General features: G+C 35.1%; 2 protein-coding genes across 3 annotated transcripts in view; one reads left to right on the forward strand and one right to left on the reverse strand.

Annotated features, from left to right (window-relative positions):
• Positions 1 to 3,773: 3,773 nt before the first annotated feature.
• TMED5 (transmembrane p24 trafficking protein 5) lies at positions 3,774 to 18,232 on the reverse strand. Of its 2 annotated transcripts, XM_065883516.1 has the most exons (5): positions 17,888 to 18,067; positions 12,469 to 12,566; positions 7,328 to 7,511; positions 5,382 to 5,434; positions 4,934 to 4,997 (listed from the first exon to the last, which is right to left on the reverse strand). In XM_065883516.1, exons 1-5 carry the CDS (start codon positions 18,065 to 18,067, stop codon positions 4,934 to 4,936), a joined length of 579 nt encoding a protein of 192 aa, XP_065739588.1. The 2 variants fall into 2 exon arrangements, with proteins under 2 accessions (XP_065739580.1, XP_065739588.1); XM_065883508.1 differs by lacking the exon at positions 5,382 to 5,434 and having other exon boundaries at positions 3,774 to 4,995; positions 17,888 to 18,232.
• A 1,741-nt stretch (positions 18,233 to 19,973) lies between these two features.
• The window catches only part of CCDC18 (coiled-coil domain containing 18), a 28,700-nt gene continuing 24,655 nt past the window's right edge, over positions 19,974 to 24,018 (forward strand). The window contains exons 1-3 of the mRNA XM_065888976.1: positions 19,974 to 19,982; positions 21,287 to 21,423; positions 22,304 to 22,424. Coding sequence (XP_065745048.1) covers positions 19,974 to 19,982; positions 21,287 to 21,423; positions 22,304 to 22,424 — 267 coding nt within the window. The remainder of the gene's footprint in view (positions 19,983 to 21,286; positions 21,424 to 22,303; positions 22,425 to 24,018) is intronic.

Below are 24,018 nucleotides of genomic sequence, written 5' to 3' on the forward strand. Positions count from 1 at the left end.
TAATGGCTAATGATGTTAAACTTATTTTCATGTGCTTATTTGCCATCCACAAATTTTCTTCAGTGAAATGTCTGTTCATGTCATTTGCTCATTTTCTAATTGAATTTTTTTTTTTTTAACTGTTGGGCTTTGAGAATTCTTTAGATATTCTAGTCCTTTTTTGGATATGTGATTTGCATCTGTTTTCTCCCCATCAGTAGTTTAATTTTTCATCCCTTAATAGGGTTTTTCATGGAGCAAAGATTTTACTTTTGAGGAGGTCCAATTTATCAGTTTTTCCTTTTATGGGTCATGTATTTGGTGTCAAGTGTGGAACTTCTTTGTCTAGCCCTAAGTGCTGAAGATTTTCTCATATTTTTTTCAAAAAGCTTTATCATTTTAACATTTAAGTTCATGTTTTTACCTGTGTTTGTCTGTTACTCCAGCACCATTTGTTTAAAAGGCTGTCTTTTCCCTATTGAATTGCTTTTGCACCGTTGTGAAAAATCAGTTGGACTTGGTGTATTCTAGAATGTCTGTTCTGTTGATCTATGTGTCTGTCCCTCCACCAGTACCACACCATGTTGATTACTGTAGCTATAAGGTAAGCCTTAATATAGGTAGACTTTATTCTTTTTCAAAATTACCTTATTCTTTTGCCTTTCCATTCCATATAAATTTTAGAATAAGCTTGTCCTTGTCTACAAAAAAACCTTGCTGGATTTTGATAAGAATTAATGTTAAATTTATAGAACAATTTAGGGAAGAATTGATCTTTTTACTATGTTGAGCCTTCCAACCTTTGAACATGGTATGTTTCTCCATTTATTTAGGTCTTTCTTCTACCAGCCATTTGATAATTTTTATCATACTGATCCTGTACATGTTCTGTTAGATTTATACCTAAGTATGTCATTTTCTTTGGAGTAATTATAAACGGTATTGTGTTTTAAATTTTGTTTGCAATTTGTTTTTTAACACCAAGCAAGAATCCAGCAAAACAGAACTCTACAATGTGTCTTTTGAAACCCTGGCCTTTTCTTTCAGCTTTCTCCTAATCCTTTAAGGATTAGACAGTATTACTTAGTGCTTTTAAAATTGGAGTATAAAGTTTAGTTTTGTTAGTCCATCCTTCCATTTTACACCAGATGTAGAAGTAATCCCTTTTATGTCTGATCATTATTGCCACTTGAAAACTTCCAAGACTGGGGAGTAGTTGCTTTCTTTATATATAAGGGAGTTCATTTCACTGTTGGATAACTGATTCTCATTGTTCATTTTGCTGTTGACTCATGGTCATTGAAGACCTCTGATTTTTTTCCCTGCCGTGCATTTCCTCACCTTTTCTTCTAGATGCAGGGATCTGGCATCCATGATATGCTCGTTCTCAGATGATGTCATCTTAGGTGTGGATTCTTTATTGTGTCATTCTCCTAGATACACATTAACTGTATATCCATTGTCTAATGACACAAGCCTTCCAGAAGCCCAGACACCTGAAAGTGATGGGCGTGCAGAACCAGGAAGGTGCCTAAGGAATTCTACCAGCTTGTGGGGGAAGAGTGGCTTGTCTAAATGGTATGAAGGAAATCACCAATAATATACCAACCTTCACCAAGCACTAGACTCTCTTAATGCTCTTTTAACTGAGTTTTAAGATGTTACTTAAAATACCTATACAAATGAAATAGATTCAAAGGAGTTTTGATTTCCCAAGTTCACCCAGTTAGCAAATGGTCCAAGGATAATGTGGACACCAGAATCCCAAATTGCGTGGGTGAAAAATTAAGATTCTGGAGCCAAATTCCAGTCCTAAACAATCAATTTCTTCAGTGGGGTAGAAGACTGGAACAAGCTTATTTAGCATCCCAGACTTTCAGAACTGATGATCTTTGCCCCTGTATTTTGAGCACCTTTTAGTTACAATGCATGTTTGGGCAACAGTAGAATAAGTACATATATAAACAGAAGTCTAATGCAGGGTAGATGATATACAATAAAAAGTGCAGAGACGTATGGGTTTTCAAATGGAAGGGAGAGTACACTTGGTTAAGATGAAATCAATGAAGGCTTTAAGGATTAGACAGCATTTACAATGACTGGTAGATAAATAAGACATTCTTTGATTGTAATTTTTATTATATATACTCAGCACAGTATTCAATGCTTATTTAATATGGCTGTGTCTGTTCATAATTATAAAGCAATTTGAGCAACACTGCATTATTACACTTCAACTGAAAAACCATTACATGCTGAACCAATATCTTTGAAAATTTCAGATAAAGAATTTTCTTTGGGAAGGCACAGAATTATAGGTACTCAATTATTGTCAATTTTAGGACATAATAATACTTAAGAAGGATAAACATACATAGCATAAAATTACATTTCAGTTTATCATTTATTTCAGTGCTATTTCAACCACTTATCCTCTATATCTTGACATTCACATGAAAGAATAGCAATCATTAATGATCCAAATGCAAAATCATAGTGAAACTCTAGGCCTCAAATATTGTAGTATTTTAAAAGTTTATATGATTAAAAACTGAAGACAAAATAAGCTGTTAAGTGATAAATAGCTTACCCAGTTTAAGCATAATTTTAATGTCAAAACAATACTGACATTAAAAAAACCATATGAGGCAGATAAACAATATTCTGTTAGAAATATTAAAGAATTTAGTATAAATGTGCTTACAGATTTTACTTTTTGGTTAATACAGGTAACATGCTTCTTAAATAATCTCTTCTTTTCACTTTGTCTATAAAAATAAAATTGTCCTCAATATTCTTAAATTCTTTGTTTTCTAAATAAGGCCGTTATTATACAGTAAGTTACTGAATCAGTGGTTTAAAATCAGTGACACAAATCATATGTAGAAGGTGATGTAACAAATTTATTGTTAGGTAAAGAATCAGTACAGTACAGTAACCAGCTATACGTAAGAGGTAGAATTCTTAATCACAGTTTTATAGAAAAGATGCAGTAGTTTATATCTGTACTGTTTTATTAGCTATAGTACTTTAAGTTTGCTTCTTATTATGAGTGTATCAGAAGGGGAAAAAGGAGGGCTATTCATAGGCAAAAATCTTATTGGCCCTTGTTTTGCATGTGTTAATAGGGGCTACTCCTGGACACTTAGGAGCATTTTCTTGACCAATTAAGGTAATAATACCTTATCTCATTTTTAAAAAGCTTCAGAGTTGGGAAATCTAAACTTCTTTTCTGAAGAAGAAGAAGGAGGGAAATATCTCTTTTTGTACCACTCTTGAGTGTAAATTATAGCTGAAAGCATTCTCTCTGGATATCATTATTGCTTATTAAGAATTCCAGCAGTACCAACCCACAGAGGTTGTTCTACACTCAAGTTTATAAGTTGATTGTTTCTAACTTGTATATGTCATAAACAATATTACAAATGGGTATAACCTAAAAATTCTATTTAATTCATTAAATTATTAGTACTTGAGTAAGACAGGATGGCAGAGACTATAGGGTTATTCACATATTGAGTGTTTAAACTTCTGTGGGTTTCCAATCCTTATCTGAATGTCAAATAAAGTGATCAGAAAGGTCACTTTATGAAAGTTGTAATAAAAATTAAATTTATACCCAGTAGGGCTTATGTTTTGTAAAATGTGCCTGAATACTTATAAATGATAATTCAAAACAGAATAAAACAACTGTAAAAAAATAAAACCCAGTTTCTTCCAGTTAACTGGAAATTAATCTCATAATTTATATGAGGATTGAGTCATTATGAGCCAATCAGATTCCAAATACTTTATTTATAGTTTAAGTGAACTTTATTTTGATAGGATATTCTCTAAATTCTTTTATATTGAGTTTATTCTTTTCTTACTGATTTTGAGAACACAAAAGTGATATTTACTTACATTAGGTCCAGATCCTTTTAGCAATATTTCCTTCACAACTGCTGGTATTAATGTATTATCCAAGTCAGTAAACACATTAAAACTAACATAACACTGTTGATAATATAAAAATAAAATGATTTTCCCTCACATTTAATTTTTAAATCTATATTTTGGTTAAGGATTAGACAGAATGTATTCCTATAGAGACTGGGAGCAATCTTTATTCTTCAAAGAGAAAATCTGTCCTAATTTTAATAAGTATGACTTAGCATTTTTAAGAATTATTCAAAATGTCAGCTTTTGGGAATGTAAGCTAGGTATATAAAACTATTTGCTATTAAAATGAAATATATTTGGTTATAAAAATCCCACATATCTTTTTCACAGCTATGCTTCTATTTACATTTAGGAGATACATATGTAAAAAGAGAAAAGTTGAGTCTTTGTCTTCTAAAGATATCCATGATTAGGTAATTCTCAGATGATTCATAACTTAATATATTGAAAAACTTCTACAGTTAATTTGTAATTGCCACATTTACAAAGAAACTTCTGGGTAACAATCTTTTAAAAACATAGTTCAGTGTTACATTTAGGCCCAAAGTTCATTTATTTAAATCACCTATGACATTTGCAAAATTTTTTCAAACGTAGGAAACTGCCGTTATTAATATGGCTTCATTCATTTATACCTGCAAGATACTTGTTATACACTTAAGTACAACTGGAACAATAAGATTACTTGCACAGATGAAAGTGAAGCCTTTCCTCTCACGTTAAAATTAATATTTATTCCACACTATGGTAATGCCTGAAAACGTTTTGCAAACAACTATTAATGGTCTTGACTGTAACAGTTTATTGAATTTTTCTGCCCCTTTTTTTGAATGTTAAGTACTCTACTTTGGAGTTTTAAGTTTTACTTTTCCTCTTATCTTCAAATAGACTCTTAAGCATATATACTTGAATGGCTGACACTACCACCATTACCACTAAATTAACCATAGACCAGAAATTTACTCTATCAAAGTTGCTTTCTTGTATGTTTCGATCACGAGCTTCAAATGCTCTAAGCAGAGTTTGGATATGACCACTTTTGCTTAGTCTGGACTTGATACTGTTGATGGACTCCTGGAGATAAAAAAAAAAATTTATTGTAAAAGAATGCTCAGTAATTTTAAGTTAATTTAAAAATGTGCTTCACAGTACTCTTACTAGTTTAATATTCAAACACAATTTTAATTAAGGGGTGGGTACTACTTAGATTACCTAAAGATCTTCATTATATAAAGTTTATGTAATAGTTCTCATGATGTATTTAAATTATTGTCTATAATTAGTTATTTTAAAAATGAACAAAGCTACTGTGAATTGAAAATAATGTGAAAATACATTTGAGTGTTATAGTGCCAGTAATTTTATATACATTATCTTCTTAGCCCTAACAACCATAAAAAATATAATCTGTTTTTAATACAAAAATGTTCCAAGATCTCATTCATAAAACAAGCTTATCAAGATGCATTCTAAGTTGCACATCTTCTGAAAAAACTATTTTTATAGTAGGGTCCTGGTGAGAAGTGATTTAAAAACTATAAAACGTTTACATGAATATAAAGTAAAGTTGAGATTCGAAATTCAAAAAGTATTGATGGTAAAAATAAGAAAATACTAGGAACAGATTTTCCTGGATAGTCACCTTGCTTAAAATCCTCATTTAAATGCAAAAAAAACACTCAAAATTGCAGACTGCTCTGCTAAACCTACAAAACTACAAAATATAATAGTTATCATATGGGCACATTTGTAAAGCAATGGTATATTTTCCAGAAAAATATGGGATTCAGATCCCCAAATAAAAAGACCATCCATAGTTCTTTTCAATATCATGATGATGACAGTCAAGTATAAAATTATTTATTCAAGTTTGCTGTTGTGATAAAAATTTTGGGGTGGGGAGAGTAAACGAAAAATCTCCTGAAAGACATTTTATTTTTTTTCAAAAAAGACCAAGTATTTTAAGCCATATTTAAATCTGAACTTTCTGGTCATTTTGTTTAATTGTGAATGAAGTCAATCTCTTGAGAATGCAGTGAAGTACTAACAAAATTTACAACTACTTCTAGTTTGCTCTTGTTGGCAATATAAATTTAAAATGGGAGAATATATTAATATGATTGAGATTTAAAAAATGAGTGGGAAGAAGACTGGACTAGTCGTGAAACTACGGATACATCATTTCCATTTTAAGCCAGTTCCTTACTTATAAAATGGAATGAAAGGGGAAAGGGAGTTTGGAGCTGGACTAATGATAACTAAGTCTTCTTCTAGTTCTAAAATTCAACTAAGTTTAGTATACATATGAAATGATGAGATCAAAAATTTTCATGGTAAAAATTCATGCCAATTAAGCTTAATCCTTTGTTTGTATTCACAGTGACACCAATGGAGAAGGTAAGAAAACTAGTATTTATTGTGTGCCAGACTCTGTTTAAAGCATTTATATACATGCCATATCACATTTCATCCTCACAACAACTCGAGGTATTATCCCCGAGGATAATAGGAAACCAAGGCTCGCAGAGCTCAGTCACTAAGGAATTACACATATGATATGATCATTTAATTTTCTGACTTCTTAAGCTAACTGATCTACAGTATGTCTCATAATTTGATAGTTGCTTTCCTAAGAAACCTCAAAGTGATCAAAATATATTATTAAAAAAAAGTTCAGGTTATAAGAGTATTAGAGGTTATATAGTTTCAAACATGGAATAATCACATTATTTCTCCTGTAGAAAGTTCTATAACACAGGTATATACACTATTTATAAATATCACTGAGAATTCTATCATTTTATTACATCTAGCTATGGCCGAAGGGTAATGATCTTTCTCCCCATCACTGGCAGTACTATTATTAGCAAGTAGGTTCTTATACATGCACGTTTCATTATGCATGTTTATGATAAATAGCGCATAAAGCAATTCAAGCCAAGAAGCCATAATCTAAAAGCTTTTACTCCTAAGTGTAGTGCTAGTTTCTGCTATGTTAACAGTGTTCCCCAAATTAAGTAATATCAAATTTCATATTATAAAAACTATGGTGTGGGAAAAAATGCCTGTACATCTTAAGTGTTTACAAATTACTCAGTTTTATTATATGTGCAAGTGTTCTGCAGATCATTATTACAGTCTTCTGTTTGTGAACATTCTAAGGGAGCTCTGCAGTTAAGAGTCTGTGTCCAAATTCTAGTTCTCTCTCTCTGGTTCTGTGACAGAGACGTTACAAAATATCCCTAATCCATAATTTTCCTCATTGGAAAGATGGAGATAATAATCCTCATAGAATTAAGCAAGCATTAGGTGAGATAATGCAAATAAAATGCCTAGCTCGGTGCCTATCGCATACTAAGGTCTCTAGATGTTAGTAATTTTTATTATTTTATTAAACCATACTGACCAGAATGTCTTCCAGTTTCATATCCAACATATCTGTGCCAGTAATGTATTTCTTCCAGTCCTCTTGTTCTTGCTCCTGTTCTCCCATATTATCCAGGATTAATTCAAAGAAAATCACCTTCTCAGAAATGGTGCTGAATGTATTATCAAAGCAGAACATGTAGTCACCGCCTTCAGTCTCTATCCTGTATGAAAAAGAGGACATGTCTTCAGTTATCTGTACTTGCATCTGGGATCAAAGGAAAAACTACTGTAAAAGAGAAGGAATAACATGGTTTATAATAATTGGACAGGTTACTGATGGAAAGACTTCCTTAGTATTGAAAGACAATTTAAAATTTCTTGGGAAACCAGTAATCTGGAAATATATATTCAAGTACTTGCAACTTAGATGTGCTTGGCATTTACTCAGTAAATTGGGCAAATGAGCTTGACCTAACTTTTGGAAGAAAACAGGATTAAAAACCTAGATACATGATACCTCACAATGAACCTTAATATTTATACATTATTAAAAGTAATCTATAATGAGTTCAATTCATATGGAAATATCACTACAAACCTCCCCTTTGAGATTAATCTGTAAAGTGAGTTTTGCTTTGTTTTCAAAAGCAGTGATGGACTGTCCTAAATGCTTTCTTCTAGGCCCCTTTGGATTAAGTACATCTTTGTAATAGTTTACAAAAATTAGGGATGAGTTCAGTGTCCAAGAACCAGAGTTTTACTTGCAGTGGCACTACCTTTACTGAATAAGTGCCACTCATAACAACTTATGATCTTGTCTTCACATTCAAGATAATTGACCTGGGCCGAGTTAATTTAGCAAAATAGCTTTCTAATAATATTTTTGTGGAGAGAAACTTTAACAAACAAAATGTTGCACAGGCTAATGACATTTACTACTGCTGGCCACAAAAAACAAAGTTCAACCTGTGTTTTAGTTTTCGTTGTAACTATTCACGAAGGTTGGTCTAAATGATTTTGAACTTTGGTTATCTCCAATATGCTAGGTCGCTTAAATTTGGGGGCAGCTTATATTATTTCCTACAACCTTCTGAACAACATGTGAGTCTCATCTTTTAAGCCAATCTCCATCCTTTTTTTCCCCTTATTTCTGACTTAACTGTTGTGTTTAAGCATAAGAGATAACTACTCAGCAATGTGATTTGATTTTAGCATATATACGATAAATAAAAATAGCCAATACTTGTATACCTCTTCATAATTTACATAATGCTTTGACACATTTTATTTCTTTTAACCCTTATCATCATATTTGAAAGTAGGCATAATCGACCTTTTCAAGGTGAGTAAAAGGTTCACATAGATTAAGATACATGCCCATGATCACACAGCCTGTTATAGGCATACATGAAGCTTGGATATCTGACTCTCAAGTTAATTGATCTTTCTACAGTACTGCTCAGAGCCTGTCTGTATTCTTTGCAGTCTCCTCAATCATGACAAACTTTCGTCTTTTGAGGATTCATTTAACTTTTGAAAGGATCCTGAAGCAAACACTGGTATGGATACAGGGGGAACAATATTAAAAGCAACAAAACAAAATAAAATGTTGTGACCATTATGTAATATGACCTAGATGTGGGGCATTTCCTGAGGAAAACTTTCCAGTGTATTCTAATGAATGGCATCACTGATACAGTAAGCGTATAACCACCAAATGTGACTATTCACTTAGACTATGCATTCTCGATGAGGGGATACTGCCCCCTAGGGGTGAAAACTGTTTCAAGATGGGCAAAAAAAAAAAAAAAAAAAAAAAAAAAAAAAGCTATAATAGTATTGTGGCCCTCCAAAGCTAAATCCTATGACAACATCTTATTCCTTAGTATTTAATTTTCTCTCATGGGGTTGTCTTGGGCATATCACAAGCAGCATGAGCTCATGGAAGACACACACAATGTGTCCAGGAACACTGCTACAAAATGCTAGCAAATAGCTGTGATTGGAGGACGTTTGATTGGTTGATTGCTTGATCTAGAAGTCACAGGGCAAGAGGTGGCCTACACATGCCTAATGATACCGGTGGCTCCCTTGTGGATGTGTATGTTTGATCTTCAGTTTTTGAGGTGCCTTGCATTATTTTCTATAGCCTTGTGTGATCTTCATCTTCAAAGCCAATCTTGTTTTTCTTCCCCCTCTTTGTGACTTACTGTTTTTGTTTAAGCATAAGAGAACTAATCAGCGATGTGATTGGATTTTAGCATATATACTATAAATAAAAATAGTCAACACTTGTATATTCCTTCATAATTTACACAATGCCTTCATACATTTTATCTCAATCTTTGCATTTTTGGGGGAAGATTTGAATAAAACTAGTTTATATTTTATTATTTAATTTTACAAAGGTTATTCAACCCATCATCAATTATGCCAAACACTGGGGAAAAAAGTCAATAATATCTGAATGACCACTGGGTAGCTAAAGTTATTTTCCCACATCAAGCAAAAGTTAAAAGTTAAGGTCACTAAAAGTACTTTTTAAGAAGTCAATGTAATTTTTTTAATCATTCTACTTTTCTTGAAAAATATTTGGAATGATTTTAAAAATTTTAATTACATTGCTATTATGTATATAAATTGCTAATTTGCATGTGTAGTGGACACAATGTATGATAAATTATATTAAAAGTTATTCAGAAAATATAAAGTTAAATTTAATGTTAATAACTTTTTAATCTAACTTTTAATTTTGTTTAGTCTTAATTTTATTTAACCCAAATTTATTTAGTCATTCTTAACCCTGAATTGGATAAAAAGGGTAAGCTTTGTACCTATTCTTTTTATATATAAAGCACAGATATACATAGAGTTAAAAAAAAAAAGGGGGCATGTAGTATATATTCGGTATTAAAATTTCATGGCGGATGATGAGGAAAAAAATGCCTAAAAAAGGTTGTATGGGGACAGGGGTAAAAATGAAAAAAAACTGAGAAGCACTGACTCAGATGTATGAGCTTCAACATGTGTATATAAAAAAAGGATGTTTATTACTTTATAGTCATTCCTATATTAATTTCTAAATTTGTGTTGACTACCTTTAGTATAAAGGAATATTATTACTACAAATGATATAAAATATTATCCAAATAAAAGCATATAGAGTAAATTTTCCTTTCAAGTAGAAAAAGAATTAGCATAAGTAGTCCAAAATTTATAAGTTATGGTGTGAGTTAAGGTAATATTAATTCAGTGGTCTAGAAAAATGCTTTTATATATGACAGTACTGGACAAATAGGTATTAAGCAGTTTAAGGCTCTGTCTGGAGACATTTTTACTAACCCTGACTTCTGGAAGGATAGCATTTGTTTTAAAGATTTAATTTAAGACAAAAACTGTTTTGATGGTATAACTGAGATTTTAGTTGCCTTTAAAAAGTTAATATAGCTAAAGATAAATTTTTGTTTAAATCTAATTTTTAGAAAGTAGATTTGTAAATCTGGTGTAGTGATTAGGAGTGAATTGGACTGACTGGTTAAATCCTGGCTTTGCTGTTCATTAGCTGTGTAACCTTCAGCAACGTACTTAACTGCTCTATGCCTCAATTTCTTCATTGGTAAGATGATAATAATATCATGTACCTTATAGGACTGTGGGAAAGGAAGAATAAAAAAAAATTAATACATGTAAAGTACATATTAGAACTGTGACCTGGCACATCAAAAGAACTCAATAAATGTGAACTCTTATAAACTCTTTCTTTTCTCCCAATGGTTTAATGAGAGGTAATTCTATGCAAGAAAGCAATAAGATACCTTTTTTCCCCTAACAGTTAATTTTAATTTATCTCTAAATGAAAGCAGAAAATTGGAGAGAAATGAAAATTGACAGAAATTCTATACATTTTCTATATTCTGAAATTTAAAGGTGAACTACATTTTTAGTTCTTGTTCATACACCTATCAAAGAGAAAGCATAGTTAATTCTGGTATATCAATCTTAACTGACTTTTTAAATTACCACTTCTGATTTTATTTATCAATAGTTTATGCAAATTTTTTTTAGAGCTCTGTATAGGTAAGACCATTTTCAAAAGCACTTAAAAAATTATGGTTGAAACATTTTCCCCACCTTGTTCGCTCATACATGTATTCAGTATTTACTGAGTATCAATTACATGGCAGGTACTTTGGTTAACAAAGGCCAATGATTATAAATAGCTAGTACTTACATAGTGCTATGTGCCAGAGATGTTCTAAGCATTGTATGGTAGAAAGCAAGAATTTGGGTTCATCCTGCCTCCTCCTCTTAATAAATGTGTATCCCTGCAGACTTACTTAATTTCCCTGAGCCTCCTTGTCTGTAAAATGGGAACTGGGGAATCAAAGAATCTATCTCTCACAGTGGGTTGGAATGATTAATTTAGAAGCATATAAAATACAAAGTCTAGTTTATGGCAAATATTAAACATTCTATATTTGATCTTATTCCTATATACTCACAGTTTAAACACGATAACAATACTGAGTAAACAAAGTGCTGCAGTAAAATAATAGAATGAAATAAGGAAACACCAGTGAGATATGAAAAAAGAGAAATGAGATAAAAGAGATACAATATATGGGCTTTTATCAAACTCTAAACTCAGAGTTATAAAAAGTATTTTATTTCTATATGGTTTCCTATGGTCAGATCTTTTACTTTCAGATCTTCTAATTATCTAAAAAGAATGAGGTTCGAGTAAAATAAAAATTTACACAAACACAAAGATGTATTACTGTACTGTTGTTTTAAGAAAACAATGGGCAAAAATGATATAGCCAGTAGTTCAAGAAACTTTAAGATATATACCTGGAACAGTAACTTATAGTTAAAATAGAAAAAGCCTGTGCTAGCCAGAAGGGCAGGTTTAAAATGCCACAATAGATTGAATGCAGTACCTATGGTATACTCATTAACCAAAGCAAAAAAAAAAAAACTTAGTCAAGATCAAAAGAAAATGCCTAAACAAAAAAATGAGATTAATGGACGACATTTTAGTTTAAGATAGATCACTAACAAGGACTGTTTAAAATGTTCATATGGAATCATTTAATGCTAACATTTAGTATCAAATGTGCTAATTTTCCTGTGCCCACTGGTATTCAGATCAAGGAACCCAACTAAGAGATTACTTACGTGTGAACTCCATCTGATTTTCTTTGTTCAAAAACTAAGGTTCTTCCTTTTGGAGAGGCAAGATGGAAATCAATATCTAATCCTGCTCCATCTAAAACCTGTAGGAAGGCATAGAAGAGAAGAGCACATTTTACAAATTCTAAAAATAAAAAGCTATATTAAGTAGATCATATGATGAAAAGATTTCATTTCTAAACCTAGAGGGGTAAGAAAGTGAAAAGACTCATGTTAGGGCTAAAAAGGAGCAGAAAGACCATTTGGTTCAATTCCATTTTTGGAACTTGTCCCTTTCTTGCTAATTCCTGTTGCCATCACTTAAGTTTAGGTCTTACGGGTATTACTGAAATAATCTTAAAACAGATGCCCTGTAGAGTAGAAACACAGAAGGTAGTTCAATTGGTATACCCTTTTCCTTGGGCAATTTAGGGCTTGCTATGTAACTTTTCTGAGTTTGTTTCCTCCTCAATAAAATAATAACTAGCTACTTCTTAGCCTGGAACTCAAGGCCTCTATGATCTGATTCCAACTGACTTTTTCAAGCAATACCTATTATTTCCCAATATGAACTATATATTCCAAGCAGGCCATTTACTTATTGGCCAAAGAATAAGTACAGGAAACAGGAAAGTACCTGTTCCTTTACAATCTCAAAATGTCCCAATGATGATGATGATGATGAAGATAATGATGATGGCAGCTAACAATTACATTTTATGCCACACATTGCTTTAAGTGCTTTATGTGGATTCATTCCTCACAACAACTCTAAAAGGTTCTATTATTTTCATTTTAGCCTAAAAAAACAAAACAACCCCCCCCCCCAAAAAAAAAACCCCACAGAAAACAGGCACAGAGAAGGTTGCCTAAGGTGATATGGTAAATAACTGGCATGGTCAAAATTAGAACTCAGCAATCTGCCTTCAGAGGCTACTCTTCTTCTTGTATAACTCCATTTTATTTTTCTTGGTGGCTTTAATGGAATGATAGATTACCTATTCTTGTGCTGTTCTTACTGATCAACAGAACTGGTTTCAAATGGCTAGCTAAATATACATAGTTCTTTTTCTTCTTTAAATCCCAATGAAATGAAGAAAACATAACGATATAAATAATCTATAACAACACTGGAAATCTAGGAAAGCTGTTAAAGGATTTGAAGAGTAAGGAATTTCTGGAAGATATTCCACTGAGCAAAGAATACATCTAGCTACCAATATCTATCAATCTCAAAATTCTCAAAACAGACTAGAGAGACACCAAATATTTGTTGAAACTGATGCCCTCTCTTTCATGTTATTGGTTTTTCTCAGAGGATCAAATTCTGAAAAAATGTAAACAGACTTAAAAATATGTTTTCTCAGATAAATGTAATATACATCCTCAGAGAAATTCAAGAATGTAAAAATCTACAGAAAATGAAGATGCTGATATGAAAAAGTTCTTAGAAAAACCAAAAATGTGATTGCCCAAATAAAGCTTTAGCGAATGTAATGACAGCAGAATGGGTATGGATGGAGACTAAAAATCAGAGAACTAAAAGGAGCCAAGGAATTCTCACAACAAGGTGAAAAAGTATAGATGAAAAGTATGAGGGAAATGGTAAGAACTTTATGAAGGACAGAGCTAAAGATTTCAAATACCCACCTAATAAAGCATTTCAAAAAGAGAGAACCAAGAGAAATGGAGAGGAAGTTATCAAATAAGAGAATAAAAAGTTCTGCTCCAAAAGATAAAAATCTTTAGACTGCAAGAGTCTAACAGATGTGAAGCAGGATAAATGAAAAAAGATCCAAAAATCCTAGTGACTTTTCCAAAGGATTTAAAAAGAACCTAGAAACTTCCAAAGAGTAGTAGTAGAGAACTACAAAATAACAAGAACTGGGATGGCATCAGCATTATTGCATATATACACTAGATGTAAAAAAATACAAGGGAGCCATGTCTTCAATTTTTCCAAGTAAAAAAATTATATTTACTGAAGAGAAAGCAAAAGGTAAAGCCATTTTCAGATATCCAAGGACTCAAAGCGTTCTGAAAGAATTACTCAAGGTTCTCCTCCAAAAACCAAAAACCGTATCATTAAATCAAAAAGTAAGTAATGTGACAAAACTAAGCAAAGACTTCAGTAAAACAAAAGATATTATTGGTAGTGACTGTCAGGCTTAATGAAATCATTAAAAATGGTATTTAAAAATACAGAAGCTGGGCTTCCCTGGTGGCGCAGTGGTTAGGAGTCTGCCTGCCGATGCAGGGGACGCGGGTTCGTGCCCCGGTCCAGGAGGATCCCACGTGTCGCGGAGCGGCTGGGCCCGTGAGCCATGGCCGCTGAGCCTGGGCGTCCGGAGCCTGTGCTCCGCAACGGAAGAGGCCACAACAGTGAGAGGCCCGCGTACCGCAAAAATAAATAAATAAATAAATAAAAATACAGAAGCTAATTTTAAAATATACAAAATATCTATCTAAAATATAAAATAAAACAATACCATAAGTCTAAAACTAAACTTCCCAGTGACTTCAATGGATCATGATGGACGAGTCCCACTTTCACCTGTCAGTCTTCCAGTCCCTCAAAGGTGTTCTTCAGTCTTCTTCCTCAAAGCCTTGGATTGCCACATGCTGTTCTTTTTATCTATCACCTTGCTCCACCCCCTTATCCCTAGTAAGCCTGATTCTTCTACAGATCTGAACTCCACTTCTTCTGGGATGTCTTCTCTCAATTTCCACTGTGAAATCAAGTCCTTCTATTAAACACTCTCATAGCTTATGCACTTCACTTCATAGCACTTATTAGAGTTCTAATATCACACTTATTTGTGTAATAATTTGATTAATGTCTATCCCCTTAAATAGACTGCATGAGTGCACGGACTATATTTTTACTCACCATTGTATCTGTAGTATCTAGCATAAAGCTTACACAAATTAAGCACTCAACGATTTAAAAGTTTAAATGAATGATCTATTCTATTCATAAGATATATATATTGACACTTCAAAATTTCAAGAACTTAATATATTGTGGGGCTGGTCAATTATCCTAAAAGCGTCCTCTTAAACCCAAAATGTGTGAAACGGTTAGAATTTTTTGATATGTCACAGTAAGCCAAGGGCAATGTCTAGAAAGTCTGTTCCCTGACATTTTAAAAACTAAGACAAAATCCAGTAGCTTGTAGTTATTGGAAAGTTAATCACAGAGTTGGAAAATGCAGACAAAGGGCTGAAGATGATTTCTACCCTTTAAACCCTTCTAACATTGTCTAGGACTACAGACATTTAATGATTTTACTTCTTTCCTCAATCAAAACAAATTGTTTAGGCAGAATGCTTTAGGGGAATAGTCCCTTTGAGTGATTAAAGATGCAAAGTATAAAGCTAAGCCATACCACCTATATAACTCTAGAAGTGTAAACATAAAAAAACTAACATATATTGAACATTTACTATGTGTCAGGGATGGTATATGAACACTTATTAACTAATTGTTTCAAATCAACTCTTACTATTATTTTCTCTATTTTAAAAGTATGGGGTTAAGTAACTTGCTCAAGATCACACAGGCAGTAAGTGCCAGAGTCAGGATTTCAGCCCAGGCATTTTTTTCCTACAGTTGGAGCTCTCAATCATAAGAGGTCAGTAGTTTAAAATAGATTTCTTTCCTAATACCTCAGTAAATACTGATGAATTTTGAACAATAAAAATTGTTTTCTTATCTAGACTATTTCTCTAAACCCATTTGGTTTCCTTACCTCTAATTTTGCCCTTTTTAAATCCATCTTCCACACTGTAAAACATTTTTGACAGTTACCACACTACTTAATCTTCAATGGCCCTTATACAGACAAAGGTCAGAGCTACTCAGCATGGCACACAAGCTAAGATTCATGATCCACGATCCAGCCTCCTGACCTCTCCAACCTCTTTCTTCTACTCCCACCCTAGACTTTATAGTCTTAAAGGTCCATCGAAAACTCAGCACTCCTAGCGTCCACTACATATTGCCCACTGCTAGAACACTAACACTATGCATTTTCAGAACTGTCTATTCATTCTGATCCTTTTTCTGAAATGCCCCTTCTTCCTGGCATTCCTGTTTCACCTAAGCATCTTTCTAGATTCCAATTTATTTTCTCCAGGAATTCTTTTCTGATACCCCAGAGAAGAAGCCCTCCTCCAACAGCATCTAACCATACTTTATTGAAATTAGTTGTTTATGAGCCAGTAACCTTTAAATATTAAGATCCTTGAAAAGCGTTCTTTCTGTTGTTTGTCCCTTCCCCCGTGTCCTTGTCTCTACTTCTCCATTACTGACACATGGTAACTTCAGTAAATGAACTTTTGAACTGGACTGGAAATCAAGAAATGCTGAGCTCCTGCCTCAGTGTTGCTCATTAACTGTGTGACTTTAGATACTTTACTCTTTATGCTTATCCTATGCATCTATAAATAATCTAATTCTAAAGTTCCTTCAGAGGAAAATTCTAAATAACTTTATTTTGCTCTATATGTGACAGTACCTGTTATTGAAAAAGATTCTCTACATCAACTATAAAAAATTAACATCTGATTAAAAATTAGGTAACTTGTAAAAAAATTGAGAGATGAACCACACCAAGGCATCTTTTTTTTTTTTCCCAGTGCTACTTAGAAACATCGAAATTTGCTGTATTGGAGCTTACAAGACTTCTTCTAAGAAATTACCCTCTACCAGAATGACCACATAAATTAAGGCAATTCCCTATAATATTACACAGGTACTAAAAAGAAAACAATGATATGGGAGAAATGCTTAGAATGCTGAACGAAAGATTACAAAGTTTTAATATACAGTTAGATCTTATTTGGTTTTAAAATAAGGGGTATATAACTGAGAAGGAAATGTACCATTAAACACATCAATAGCCCCTTTCAAAATATTCCGAAATAGGATTTAGTGATAATCACATGGTCACAGTTCAAAAATCCTTAACTGAAGCAATGACAGTATAGATTTACAATACCGGAATTGAGTGAGGGTGGTGGGGGTGATTAACGCCAAGTGTCATCATCTCGTCCAATGATTAAGGAGAACGTTTATTAGGCCTGTATTGTGAAATTCCCAGTATTGAAGCGTGTACTGGCTAGAAAAGACACAGGTGAATTATGAAACAAAGAGAAAAACCACCGACATCACCAGAGCTGGCCTCTTTCCGACCGGAGGAAAGGGGAGGGGTGGGGGTAGTCAATTCCAGGTCCCGCCTAACTTCTCGGTCCCCAACCCCGGGGAGAGCCTCGCCTCGCGTGCTGGCGCGGAGCTGGCCTCTTCCGGGCAGCCCTCGCCTCTTCAGCACCCCGGTCGTCCGCAAGAAGTTTCTAAGCCAGTGAGAGGCGACAACGTGCAGCTAGGCTAAAGGAAGGAGGCTGGCTCAACCTCTGCACTTACTTGGTACTCGATCTCCAGCGAGGCCTTCAGGGGCATGGGCTGGTAGAAACACTCCTTCTGGCCGGCCGGAAGAGTGAACGTGAAGTCGCTGTCTAAGGAGGGCGTGAAGCCGGCCGCCCCAGGCAGCAGCTGAGAGGCCAAGAGGACCACCGGGAAGGGCAGCCAGATCTTGTCGCCCATCCCTGCCTGGGCGATCTCGGGCTGGAAAAGGCGTGGGAGGCGTGGGTTATAGGCGCCTATGCTCCGCTTTTCCTCCCTGGACTCCTCGTGGTTGGCAGGGAAACCTGGAGCCTGAAGAAACTCCAGGTGAAGGCCGGGGCGGAGGGGCGTTTCTCAGAAGGGAAAACGCCGGCCTACAAAGGGTAGGGACTGAGGGCGGAGCCAGCAGTCCTTTTCCACACCCTCCCGGGTCTTGGCTCCCTCAGGCCCCGCGTGAGCGCGCCCGCTCGATACCCAGACGGCCGCAGCTTCTCATGGCGTCCCTCACACCAATGGGCGTCTTGGCGGTAATTGTGGGAAATGTAGTTCCGGGTGGGCAGGCTCGGACGCGCTCGCAGACCACAATCCCCAACAGGCCCCGCGCGTCCGGCGTCGCTTCACGCAGAGTCTTCGCGGGGGGCGGGGCGGCGGCGGGGCGGGGCGTCCCCAACGGCTCCTGCGGCGGTTTGACCTCGGGCCAGCTGGGGTTCGCTAGTTTCCTGCGTGGTGTGTCTGGGGTTCCACGCTTAGGGTCCGGCAGAGGGTCCGAAGTTTCCGAACGCAGCGGAGATCGCGGCGTGCGCCGTCGTCGGTGAGTCTCTCTCACAACTATGACTTGGGTGGTGAGCGACTGCCCCTGGAGGGTGGAAACCCGCCTACCTGAAGGAGTTTTGTTCCTTTCCCTGTCGGTACGCTCGGATGCGTTTCGTCTGGTCCTCGCCCTCGCTGCGCACGCTGCTCTGCAGGGTTGTATTTTAGTTGACGAAAAATCGGAAAGGAAGCTGTCATGTTTTCCTCCACTTCTTCCAGATGAACGAAGGGCCAATTCTGTCAAATTGGGCGTTCTTGGTACAAGACAATACTATATAAAGCCATGACCTCCTTCCAAAATGAGGGATACTTTTCGACTACAGCCCATCTTTTTACATACAGGGAGTATAATGAACACTTGTTTTTCGGTGTGATGGGTGTGCGTGTGTATACCTACAAAAGCATTGTTACTAGGGCCAAAAGAAGGCAGGGCCTGTCTGTAGCCGGATGTGCTTTTCCACGTATGTACAGGCAATGAAGCTAGACTTCATAACTACTGTCAGATGAAGGGAGGAGGAATCTTTATTTTATTTATTTATTTAAAATAAATGGCCGCACCGCATGGCAGGCGGGTATCGCTGACAGGTATCCATCCTGCGCCCCCTGCAGTGGAAGCGCAGAGTCTTAATCACTGGACTGCCGGGGAATTCCCAGGAATCTTTTTTTAAAGATAATAAATGGCCTACTAGGAAAATGAAAATATGTTTGCATAGCAAACGTTTTCATTGATACTTCAGAAGGGTTAGAGAATTCTTACATGAAAATATACAGAAGATGTTGGACATAAACCTGATTTAGTCGAAACAATGTCGAATGGCATTTTAGAATTTGCCTAAATGTTCGTAACCCTTTTTTCTTTCACCATCCTGTAGGGAACTAGAGATGTTGCAAAGAAAGCAGAATGGGGACCTTAACCATTGACTTGTGTTTGGGAGAGTCTTCTTATTTAAGCAGAAGCAAATTTGTGGAAACAAAAGAGAAAAGAGGATAGAAACATTTTCTCTACTAAGATTCCATAGCATCTCATTTAATTTCCTGCCAGTTTCTTCCAATAAGGTGAGAGTTTTCTTTTTAATCTTCCTCCCTACATCTGAGAAATTTTGAGTGTGGAATGAATTTGTCATATTATTTTAGCTAGATAAGGGGAAGGAAGGGCAGTTTAGTAATCATTTATTCACTGAAAATACTGAGTTTCACTAAGTGCCTTATAGTCCTGAATATAATACACAGGACTCCTAACCTTTAGGAGCTTGAGATGTGGTCAGAATCCTAGAAGGGTGATGAAAGAGATGCTACAATGACAAAGGTAAATAGTATCTGAAAGAGGAATATAATTTTAAGATTATGCAAGAAGATGTATAGGAGTAGTAAAGATTATAAAGCCTTCATCTTAATTGTATTATTAATTCATGATAATTATATATGTTAATTAACAGTAAAAGGCGGTACTTTATCATGATTTTTTATGTGCAAAGCTACTTAGTAGAGAATTTCACAACCCTTGAGATACCGATCAGTTGAAGAAACAAAAGCTTTTCTTCATATATTTCTGTGAGTTAACCTGCTAAATGTCATTTTGATCTCTGTGGTTGTGATGTGAATGTGAGTGTGTGGTTTTAAATTTTATAACCATGGCGAATGGGAGATGGGGATAAGCTTTCTGTGGTAATAAATTACCTTTAAGAAAATATGAGGCCTTCCCTGGTGGCGCAGTGGTTAAGAATCCGCCTGCCAATGCAGGGGACACGGGTTCAAGCCCTGGTCCGGGAAGATCCCACATGCCACGGAGCAGCTAAGCCCATGTGCCACAGCTACTGAGCCTGTGTGCCACAACTACTGAGCCCGTGAGCCACAACTACTGAGCTTATGTGCCACAACTACTAAAGCCCGTGTGCCTAGAGCCCATGCTCTGCAACAAGAGAAGCCACTGCAATGAGAAGCCTGTGCACCGCAATGAAGGGTAGCCCCCGCTTGCTGCAACTAGAGAAAGCCCATGCAGCAACAAAGACCCAACGCAGCCAAAAAAAAAAAAAAATAGAAAAAAAAAGAAAATATGAATGACTGTAATGATACCAGTTTTGTCAGATGTTCACAGCTGTAACATGATTATGTAAGTTTGAACACTTCATATTGAAAATCTATAATAAATAAGAAAACTACAGTGTGACATAATTGAAAGATCTTTGGATCCTGATGACCTAGGTTCAAATATTGGTTCCACCATTTACAGTTTGTGTGACCTTGAGCAAGTTATTTGTCTCATTCTTAGTTTCTTCATCTTTAACATGGAATAAAAACACTTAGTCTACACAATTGTTAGAAGATTAAAGATGCTTAGAAAAGGGGAACTTTAATAACTAGTCCCTGGCTATAATGAAAAATTGATTCACTGAAATTCTGTTGAACTTTCCATTATAGCTTAACACGCTGAAAAATTCATTGGTGCTGGGTGTTTTGTTTCATTTTGCTTTGTTTTAAATTAACCATGAAAGATTTCACAACATTTGAAATAGAAAAATAATGAGTTAAAATTTACGTAGTGTGAGAGTATTTTGACTGACACCACAGATTCTTTCAGGCAAGGTATAAGAAATTCATTTCTTTTTTTAGGAAATGGAGTCTAGTTCCTCAGACTACTATAATAAAGACAATGAAGAAGAAAGTTTGCTGGCAGATGTTGCTTCCTTAAGACATGAACTGAAGATAACAGAATGGAGTTTGCAGAGATTAGGGGAAGAGTTATCTAGGTGAGTGAGTAAAATTACATGTACAATTCTGAGTAGGACTTTAATTTATGAATGTAAAATGTGTGAATATCATTATTATATGATGTGTTTCTGATGTGTCCAGAGTAGAGAATAATGTTCTATAATTAAAAAAAAAATAATTTGAGTATAACTTTCAGTTTAGGAAAAAGAACTATTAGAGAAGCATTTACATATTAAGACCTTTAATATATTAGGACTCAGTCCCTGGTGGCACAGTGGTTAAGACTTCGCCTGCCAATGCAGGAGACACGGGTTCAGGCCCTGGTCCGGGAAGATCCCACATGCCGTGGAGTAACTAAGCCCATGCACCACAAATTTTGAGCCTGTGCTCTAGAGCCAACGAGCCACAACTACTGAGCCTACGTGCCACAACTACTGAAGCCCGCACGCCTAGAGCCTGTGCTCCGCAACAAGAGAAGCCACCACAATGAGAAGCCCGCGCACCGCAACGAAGAGTAGCCCCCGCTCACCACAACTAGAGAAAGCCCGTGTGCAGCAACGAAGACCCAGCACAGCCAAAAATAAAAATAAATAAATGAATAAATAAAATTTAAAGAATATATTAGGACTCAGAGTATAAAATATATGTGTAGGCTTAATTAATCTTGTATTATTATGGCTGTTTTTTGAATCTTAAGTAATCCTAGCATAGAGGCTCCAGAAACATAGATTGCTAGTTTAAAACTAATTATGGTTTATTTAAAAATTTAGTTGAAATGCCTTAAGTTCATTTCTGGAATCTGATTTTCAGCAACATTTCAGGTGCTTTTCTTTCTGTTTTCTTTTTTAATGTATAGAAATTTAGAGTGGATACTTAAAGTACCTAAGAACTAAAATGTATTTTTTCTTTTTTTTCTAGTGTTAGCCCACGTGAAAATTCTGGTTATGCCTCTAATCTCTCAAGGTCTGAAAGGCTCGTTCTGGAAGGTCTTTCTCAGCCTAGCCAGCTTGGACTTTTGAATTACTCACCTTATAAAAAAGTTTGTAAAATGCCCAATAGTGGTACTGATTTTCAAAAAAAGCCAAGAGATAAGGTTATTATTTTTAGACCTGCCTACTTAAAAGTAGTTTTAGTTTTAGACTTGTCTACTTAAAATGCTTTGAGTTCTTCTTCAAATACCTTATTCATGTTTTCCATAGTTTTTAGTACTCCAGACTCTTTGAATTTAAATATAATGGTTCTTGTTCTGTCCTAACAAGAGAGCAGTTATTTTGGTGTATTACTCTATTTTAAAGCTTCTATATTTATTACCTTTTTGCAATTAATCTTGTTTTCTCAAGTATATTGTAACCCCCTTGATTTTAGTACTGTACCATGTACATAATTGGTAATCATGGCTTATTAAGTGGTTAAAGTGTACTTACTGTTTAGCCTGGATCAGGTGCTCCATTCATTATCTCTAAATTTTGTGGATGATGTTAGACATCTTTCCTGGTCTTGAACTCACTCTCTCTTCCTCTTTTTTATTTGGCCGTATTATCTATCTCCCTATGTATACTCCTCTTCCTTACTCAACGCTTTTATCTCTTTTTCCACTCTCTTCCTCCTATTTTTTATTACCCCATTGACAGCATGCATATATACATGTGGTTGCATATGTACATCATACTCTTTCTTGATAAAAATTTCCTCTTCCCACCTCAGAAAGCCAGCAGTTGAGAGATTTTCTTTTTGTAAGGAAGCTGCTTGATGAAGCTATCTGAGACTACATTTTAGAAAATGAATTCAAATTCCATGTCTACAAAGATTATGTAATTTGGGGAAATTTGATCTCTACCCTAATTCAAATTGCTGATTGTTTTTATTATATATATGCCTTCATTGAAGTCATTGTATTTTACCCTAAGCAGAATCACAAGTTACATGATAAATCAGAGGGGGAAAAATATTGGTAATGCCTATTAAAGATAAAGGGCTAATCTCTTTGATATGTAAAAAGCTCCTAGAAATAAGGAAAAATCATCAACCCAATGGAAATATGGGCAAAAGACATGAATGGAAAAGGAAATTAAAACAAATAAAAAGATGTTCAATCTCAGTCACAATAAGAGAAATTCACTACCAGATTATTAAACATCCAGATATTTGACACTATTTTGTTGGTGATATTAAGGGGAAATAGGCATTCTCATACATTGCTGGTAGAAATGCAAAGTGATACAACCTCAGTGGAGAGGCATTTGGTAATATTTACCAAAACCACAAATGCATTTACCTTTAACTTGGAAATCCCATTTCTGGAAAAGTACCTGTATAAGTACAAAACAAGACATTGTTTGTCATAACAGAAGACTAGAAGTATCTCATTTGTCTAGTTGGTTGAATAAGCATGCAATAGAAACTGCAGCTAAGGGGGTTAAAAAAAAAAAAGAATAGGAGTTTCTCAGTGAATTGATTGTGGAGAGATTGCCAGGATATGTTGTTCAAGTGAAAAATGCAAGGTGCAGAACAACATACATACCCTTCTGGTTTTGTATTAGGAGCTATTGGGGGCGGGGTGGGTAATTTGTATTGCTTGTATATGCGTATGGAAACACTAGAAGACTAGGTTTAAGATCCTAACTTAATTAATG

This window comes from Phocoena phocoena, chromosome 1, assembly GCF_963924675.1.
Source record: "Phocoena phocoena chromosome 1, mPhoPho1.1, whole genome shotgun sequence".
Taxonomy (NCBI): Eukaryota; Metazoa; Chordata; class Mammalia; order Artiodactyla; family Phocoenidae; genus Phocoena; species Phocoena phocoena.

What these genes read in the sequence shown, in the direction of transcription:
- TMED5 (XM_065883508.1), bottom strand. Translation starts at nt 18,067, where the DNA reads ATGGGCGACAAGATCTGGCTGCCCTTCCCGGTGGTCCTCTTGGCCTCT. An exon ending in CGCTGGAGATCGAGTACCAA is followed by an intron (nt 12,567 to 17,887) that starts GTAAGTGCAGAG and finishes GCCTTCCTACAG; the next exon opens with GTTTTAGATGGAGCAGGATT. An exon ending in TGAAACTGGAAGACATTCTG is followed by an intron (nt 4,996 to 7,327) that starts GTCAGTATGGTT and finishes TTTTATCTCCAG; the next exon opens with GAGTCCATCAACAGTATCAA.